At 48.0% G+C, this 7,450-nt stretch overlaps 1 protein-coding gene across 1 annotated transcript; it reads left to right on the top strand.

Moving 5' to 3' along the window:
* The first annotated feature begins 1,819 nt into the window (after window positions 1-1,819).
* EIF1B (eukaryotic translation initiation factor 1B) lies at window positions 1,820-6,906 on the top strand. The gene is made up of 4 exons (XM_019537498.1): window positions 1,820-2,025; window positions 3,978-4,141; window positions 4,821-4,922; window positions 5,591-6,906. The coding sequence occupies exons 1-4, from the start codon at window positions 1,995-1,997 to the stop codon at window positions 5,633-5,635; spliced, it is 342 nt and encodes a 113-aa protein (XP_019393043.1). The 5' UTR covers window positions 1,820-1,994; the 3' UTR covers window positions 5,636-6,906.
* The last annotated feature ends 544 nt before the right edge of the window (window positions 6,907-7,450 follow it).

Genomic DNA, 7,450 nt, shown 5'->3' with positions numbered 1-7,450 from the left:
CAGCTAGCCTGATGCTGAAGCTCACTTGTGCCCGAGAAAGTCCCACCACAGCAAGTTGAGTTGGGGTGTGGGAGCAGCCTTGGGCTGACCCCTGGGGCCCTGTCTGACCCAGCTCCATATGCTGCACGTGAATAAACTCTGCAACTTATTGCTCCAGAGTTTATTTCTCTGAAGTTAATTTATCCCAGGTGCACGTTCAAATGACCAGAAAGCAGGGTGGGCTAGCAACAATTGGTTGGGAAATGCCAAATGTTATACACATGTGGGCTTTATTTTTCTGAAAGGAAAATCTGAGGCAGAGAGGTTTGTTACTTGTCCACTCATTTTTCTTCTCCTCTCCCTAAACAGGGGCATACACTCACTTTTTAAAGGCAGTGATTCTCAACCATTTCAGACCTAAGCATGGGAGTTAAGGGAACAGCCTCCAAATGAGAACTTCTTTAGTCAGTGGTGCTCACCCTTTTTCCCCTGCAGGCCAGATGGGCAGTGCCCGGCCCCTCTGTGGGCTAGATCCAGCCACTGGCCTCCATGCAGTGCCCAGAGCCAGCACCACAGGCCCCAGTTCAGCCATGCAGGGGGGGCAGGGGACAGCTCAACTCCAATCCACCCTCATGGGATAGGGAGACCGTGGTCTGGTCCCAACCCAGCCATGCATGGAGAAGGGGGTGTGACCTGGCCCCAAATCAACTGGATGATGGGGAAGAAGGAATAGCCAGCTCCCATTCAACCACACAGTGTCTGGCTGTGCGAGGGGTGGGGGTGTGGGAATTTGGCAGCAGGGGAGGGTGGCTAAGTTAATGGCCACTGCCCCCTGCTATGAAATTTCCTGACGGGTGGTGAGCTCCATGGGCTGCCTTTGGCCTGTGAGAGAGGAACAGTGGAAGAAACCCTGGTCGTGTCTCATCTGCTCTCCTTTTCAGCATCTGCACTTTGCCACTGTCTGACCCACTAAAGAGCAGTTATTTTATTCTTCAAGTTGGGCCTCAAAACATGGCCATTCCTGGTCCTCACTCCTTTCTTTACCAATGGAAGGATAGAAAGCCATTCTCTGGTCGCAAAGAACTCGGGAAGACCCCAGTGCAACAACACATCCGCCACCAGAGCAGCGGTGGCCCTCTGGATTGCTCCTGGAAACCTCTGGGTCTCTCCTGTGACGCAGGTGTAGGTGTTCGCACACCTATGGGTGTGACTATTGCCCGGCACCCTTATAAGGATCTCCAGCCTCCCCAGGGAGGAGAATTGCTGCGTTAAGGACCCTGGGTCATGTCTGGGTGCAGAAGATGTGCAAGAAGGATGGTGGCCAGGAGACTTCCAAAGGAGGCTGCTTGGGTGCTGGTCCCAGCCCCACGGGGAGAGCGCTGTGCCACATGGGGAATGAGGCAACCCCCAGCACTACTCCTGCCACCAGACCCTGGCTGCGTGGCCCAGATGCTGGCAGGGGCTGAGGGCTCAGCTCCCCTCAGGTGGGTGGTGAGGGGGTGGATGGCGTCTCCCTTGCCCAAGCCAGGTGCCCAGGGTGGCGCGTCACAACCGCCCCACACACTGCGCATGCTCAGCCCCACCCTTTCCCCCGGAGGGGGCGGGGCGCCCGGCAAGTCCTCCGGCCCGGGAGCGCCGCGGAGCTGCTGGCAAGCGCGAGTCTCGCCGCAGCGCGGTGGAGGCTGGGACTCGTAGTTCTCTGCGGGCACCAGGCGGCCGCACACTGTCCCGGTCCCGCCTCGGGGAAGACTGCGTTTCCCAGCCTGCCTCGCGCGGGACCGAGGTGACGTAAAGCCGCCGAGGCCCGGATAAGAGCGGGCGGCCATTTTGTGCGCGAAGCAGTGGGTTGTTGCCTTCACGCCCGCTTGGCTGCTGCAGCGCCGCCCCTCCCCCGCCGGCTTCTCCTTCTCCTCCTCCTCCTCCTCCTCCTCGCCGCGGAGCCTGCGTGAGACGTACCCGGGCGGACCCAGCAGCCGCGGCCTTCTCCCCTGCCCAGCGCCCCGCCACTGAGTCGCATGTCAGCGATCCAGAACCTCCAATCCTTCGGTAACGCCCGTTGCGCCTGCGCCTCGGGACGCCTGGGCTGCTCTCCCTGCGGGGGGCGCTCCTCGCAGCTCTGTGTTTTGGGGGGGGGAGGTCGCAGGTTCGAGGCCCGGCTGCGCTCGGTGCCTGCTAGCCCCACGTCTCTGTGGGCTCGGGTTTAGGCTGCGCGCTCCAGCGGCCTGACGGGTTTTGGCTTCAGCGGGTGGGGGGTGCTCCATTCCTCCTCCGCCGGGTGCTGCCGTCCAGGCCCCGCCGTGCTGCGCCTGAGCAGACCCGTGGCGGGGGAAGGGGGTTAATGCGGCTGGGCTGCGGCGGTGGGAAGGCAGGCATCATCTCCTGATGGCGTGTGATAGGCTTGTTACTGTTTGGGTTTGTTTTTTCCCTTTTATCTCGTCTGGAAAGACTGGCCTCTTGCGCTTCAGTACAGCTAAACAGTGCACTGCCCCGGTTGTGAAGAAAGCTAACGGTGTGCTGGGCTGCATTAGTGGGAGCATTGCCAGCAGGGCAAGGGAAATGATTATTTCCTTTTGTTTGGTGCTGGGGAGGCCATGTCTGGAGCACTGTGTCCAGTTTTGCGCCCCCCCCCCCCGCCCCCGGAGGTGAGCAGATTTGAACAAGTCCAGTGGAGGGCAACAAAAATGGTGACGGGCTGGAGAAAGACTTGTGAGGAGAGGCTGAGCGAGCTGGGCTTATTTAATCTAGAGAAGGGAAGATGGGGGGGGGACTTAATAGCAGCCTTCATCTACGTGAAGCTGGGGGGTCAAAAGAGGATGGACCTAGACATGGGGTTTTCAACCTCTTTGGGTTTGGTATACCCCTGGCAGCCGGTCAAGAAGAAAGGAGTCCCCTGGGGGCCCTTAAGGGGGCGGGGGGGGGTCAGTGTCCTGTGGCCGATCAGTGAAGGGGGGGGTCCCCAGCACACATTTGAGCAAAGGGTCCCCCAGTGGCCATTCAGCAACTGGGTGGCAGGCCCCCTGTGGAGCATGCTGGCATCACCCATTGCCGAGTACCCCTTGAGGCCATCCCAAGTGCGCCCGTGGTTATGCGTACCCCTGGTTGAAAACCCCTGAGCTAGACTGTTTTCAATGGTGGTAGATGACAGAACAAGGAGCAACAGTCTCAAGTTGCAGCAGGGGAAGTTTAGGTTGGATATTAGAAAAAACGTTTTCACTAGGAGGGTGGTGAAACTGGAACAGGTTACCCGAAGAGGTGGTGGAATCTCTCTCGATCCTTGGAGGCTTTTTATGGCCTGGCTCAACAAAGCCCTGGATGGAAAGATCTGGTTGGGGGTGGTCCTGCTTTGGACTAGGTGACCTGAGGCCAGCATGAATCCTAGTGGCTCTTCCCTTGAATGACCTGTCCATGGTGGTGCACTAGTATATATAGACCTCCTGATGTCTGCCAGCCATTGTCCCTGGCTCCATTGTCCTGTAGGAGTGTGCCATGAAGTGCTTAAAATGCCAGGAGCCATTTAGAGCCCAACAGCTTGTGCTGACGAGGGATTGCCAGAGCTTTGCGGCAGCAGGCTTCTGTGTGAGGCCCTGTGTGATGCCAGACTCTGAGGCATCCATTAATGCTTGGGTTTCGGAGGGGTTATCGCCTTGCATCAAATGGAATAGTCTTCAGTTGAGAAATCAGTCCCCAAGCTGTTAACCTTCTTGAGGAGTTGAAAATAAGCCAAATGTTTCAGTTGGCCAAAAGCAACATAGTAAAAGAGTGGGTTAGCTAGATTTAGTGCAACACCTTTACTTCTACCCAAGATAAAAGAGCAGGGAATTTTCTGTTTAAATTTAATCCCTAGGATCAGAGTTACAGGATCACTTCCCCCATCCCCTCCCCTCCCCTGGACAGGCTCTCTACAGTGCTGGAAAATTCTCTGCTGATTGCGTGGATTGACTTGGTTTTCTTCATGAAAACTGTTTGGTATGTAATAGTTTCCCTTTTCTTCCCTGTAGACCCCTTTGCTGATGCAACTAAGGGTGACGACTTACTCCCAGCAGGGACTGAAGATTACATTCATATAAGGATCCAACAGCGAAACGGGAGGAAGACACTAACTACTGTCCAGGGCATTGCAGATGATTATGACAAAAAGAAACTTGTGAAGGCCTTCAAAAAGGTAGAGCTGTTAGCTTGATATAAGTAAAGATGTGGAAATAAGAACACGGTACCTGCTTTTTAAAAAATTAACTGTTTGGTTTGGATGTCTGGCTGTGCATTTACACACCTGGGTAAAAGCTCAGAGGAAGGGAAGGGAAGCTTTTTTTTAAGCAAACTTCTTTGCTGCAGTCTGTTTCAAATTTTAATTCCAAGCTGCCCTAACACTGTCTGGGGCTTCTTTTGACTTTGATAATTTTACTTTTGGGTTTCTCGTATTACAGCATTTGGATGTCTGTAGGAATGTCTTCCAGTGAAGCTCTTTAAGTACAGAAACCTGTGAGGAATTGAAAAGAGCCTTTTCTTTCTTGTGACATGTATTTGTTTGTTGACTTTGCTTATTTTGTCTCCAGTGTTTCCAGGCACCTTGCAAGCTTGCTGACCCTGTCTCTCGTGAATTTACTTTCTTGAACATCTTTGGGTTTTTTTTTCTGCAGGGTTGCTGTTCTAATGTGTTGTTAACTATTTTGTAGTGTCTTCAAACTGGGATAGGGTACATCTAGTCTCTCCTCTTTTCCCTTGCTTGGTTATCAACAAAATGTATGTAGCTTAATTATAGCTTTCAGTCTTTATTTTTTTAACACCACAGTAAACTTAATTGTAGTTCATATTGGAGGTCTTATGCAAGACTTTCTTTCCAGAAATTTGCTTGTAATGGTACTGTGATTGAGCATCCTGAATACGGTGAAGTAATTCAGCTTCAAGGTGATCAGAGGAAGAACATTTGCCAATTCCTCTTGGAGGTGAGGGACTGCAAAGAAATCTTTTGCAGAATTCTAGATGTCTTTGAAGCACAGAGATTTAATTCTTAAAGGGGATTAAATTTATTTTCCAGCTATTGAACCTGTAATGTAGTTTTCTTATCTCTTGACCTAAAGGTATTCTGACTTTTTTCTGACATTGTGATAATGGAATAATGGAGGAAAATATTCTCTAGTACTCTAGGTAACTAGATTAAGCAAGATGTTCCTCCCCCTCCAAGAACACTTTTTACAAATAAACTTTTGCTTTGCTGCTGATAGGTGTAGAAAGCAGATCTCTTTCTTTCCTTGCAGTAAGACCATTCCTCAGTTGTAACACTGTATATAGTGTCGGAGTGCTGTCATTTGGGGAGGAGGGTTTAAACAATACAGACCAGAAAGATAAATGGAAGGGCTAAAGAAATATAAGTTATTTGCTAGTCTTCTGAAGAACCAGACTTATAAGTAGAACTATAAAGGTATATCACATTCATATCAAGTGAAGAATGTGCTACTTTAGTAATACCATAGCACTCCAGAACCTGGAAAGCAGCTTTTAATTTTCTGTTGTATCATTCTCTTACCCATGAATAAAAGACTGCTCCCACTACATCAGAAATTTCTTCCTAAGTACAGAAGCACTACTGAAATTTCCTACTTTTCTCTTGCAGATCGGCATTGTCAAGGAGGAACAGCTGAAAGTTCATGGCTTCTAAAATGCATATGTTCACATGAAGAATTCTGCAGTTTTTGTCCTTATATAGGCTGGCTATTCTGTGAAATATGAGTCTTTGCAGTAAACGGACTTCCCTATTACCTGAGCATTTAAAGTTTGATTCACGTTTGCATGACTACAGGATATACATGATATATAGACTAGAAACGCATAAGAAAACTGCAGTAAGATGGTAATTAAAAGACCCTTGTGAATTTTAACGCATTTCCAATGGAAATGTTTTAGTGCTGATTGTTTGGTTTATTTTAATCTGATTTAAGTGTGTGTGTTGTATTAAGACTGTGTGTGTTGCAGCTTAAAATAAAAAGCTATTCATATTTTCAGTATTTGGAATGCTTAAGCTAGTCTTGCACAAGCAGAATTCTGATTTAAAGAATAAGTAAAGCAGGTATGTAGCAGGTGTAGCTCACTGGACAAACTGGAAGGTCTGCATAATGAAGTATTTGCTAATGAAGCTGAAGTAGATGAGCTTTCATGTGATCTCATACCATGGCTGAAGATGGTAGAGCTTTAAAAACCTCTTGTGGGTAGGAGCATTTAAATACCAGTTTCATTATCAAAGACAGTAGTTGACTGTTCAGTCAATAACTGGATCTTCCATCTTAAATTTAATAGGTAATCATTGTATTCTGAAATGTTAGTGTTACACACAAGGGGATTTCAATAAGCTAAATTCAAAGCTATTGGTACAGTTAATGTACTTAGAATCTAGGTCTTTCATGACAGCCAGTGCCATTTCAGCACCATGAAATGCATAGAAAGACAAGATCCTACCCTTTTTTTTTTCCTAATAGAGGGGAAGGAGCTTGAGATTGCCCTGTGGTAGGAAGCACAGTTATGACAAAAGATCAGCGCCACCATTAGTTGGGGTGGAGCAAAAAACAAGCTTTGCATTAGTCAAAGAATAAAAAGTAGTTGTTTTTGTTGTTAGATATTTGGTATCTAGAAGTTAAAAAGCAGGTTCCAAGCTTTCAATAGATAAGGGGATTGATATTAAGGATTGTTGTACCTTATTAGTGACAAATACTGAAAAAGTTTTAGTTTCCTCATTAGGTTGAAGTTATTGCTACAAGCTGCTACAGGTTGCCTTTTTTGCACACAAAAAAACCCAACTATTCTGTTTTGTTAGGCTAGCTCCACTAAGCTGGCTCCCTACTTTCCATTAATGCTAACCTAAAAGCACTTGATATTTCAATCTCTGACCTATGCCTGTTGTTAGAAAAGTAAATAAAATTATTGCTATTACTGGAATCTGGAAAGATTTGTTTCTCTTATTGGGATAGATATGGCCAACTTTAGAAGAAATACTTACAATTTGCTGAGTCATGAAACTACTGAATAGCTGTGACTCAGAGGTGTTGGTCTTACCATGCCCTGTTGACTAGGTGAATAATGTGGGGCCAGTCCTTGGGCTGGATGAGTGGTGTGATGCAGTTTGGATCCATTGCTTACCCTGTACCAACCCAGCATGGGTGTTACATGCAGCACTTGTTGTGGACTGGCCCTAAGCAGGTACCACATGCAACACTTACCTTGGACTATATTTTTGACATCTCTGGTGTAGCTGAAGGAGTCGAATAATTTCACTCCGTAACATTGTTTCCCTCTGCAAATGTCTGGACAGGGCAAAAAGTGCTTTATTCTTTGGTTTGACTTGCACTCAGCTTATGTACATAAGCTTGCTTGAGAGCTAATGCTCAAGTTGAAGAAAGGTGTGAAACACAACTAACTACTCAGTATAACTCCTTAGCTATTGCATCCTTAAGGGCTTGCCTTTCTAAACAAAAAAACTGAA

This window comes from Crocodylus porosus, unplaced genomic scaffold (genome assembly GCF_001723895.1).
Source record: "Crocodylus porosus isolate Cpor-Errol unplaced genomic scaffold, CroPor_comp1, whole genome shotgun sequence".
Classification (NCBI taxonomy): Eukaryota; Metazoa; Chordata; order Crocodylia; family Crocodylidae; genus Crocodylus; species Crocodylus porosus.
The sequence above is the reverse complement of the archived record's forward strand: the minus strand, read 5'-3'. Positions and strand labels throughout refer to the sequence as shown.

What these genes read in the sequence shown, in the direction of transcription:
- EIF1B (XM_019537498.1), top strand. Translation starts at nt 1,995, where the DNA reads ATGTCAGCGATCCAGAACCTCCAATCCTTCG. An exon ending in TTGTGAAGGCCTTCAAAAAG is followed by an intron (nt 4,142 to 4,820) that starts GTAGAGCTGTTA and finishes CTTTCTTTCCAG; the next exon opens with AAATTTGCTTGTAATGGTAC. An exon ending in TTTGCCAATTCCTCTTGGAG is followed by an intron (nt 4,923 to 5,590) that starts GTGAGGGACTGC and finishes TTTCTCTTGCAG; the next exon opens with ATCGGCATTGTCAAGGAGGA.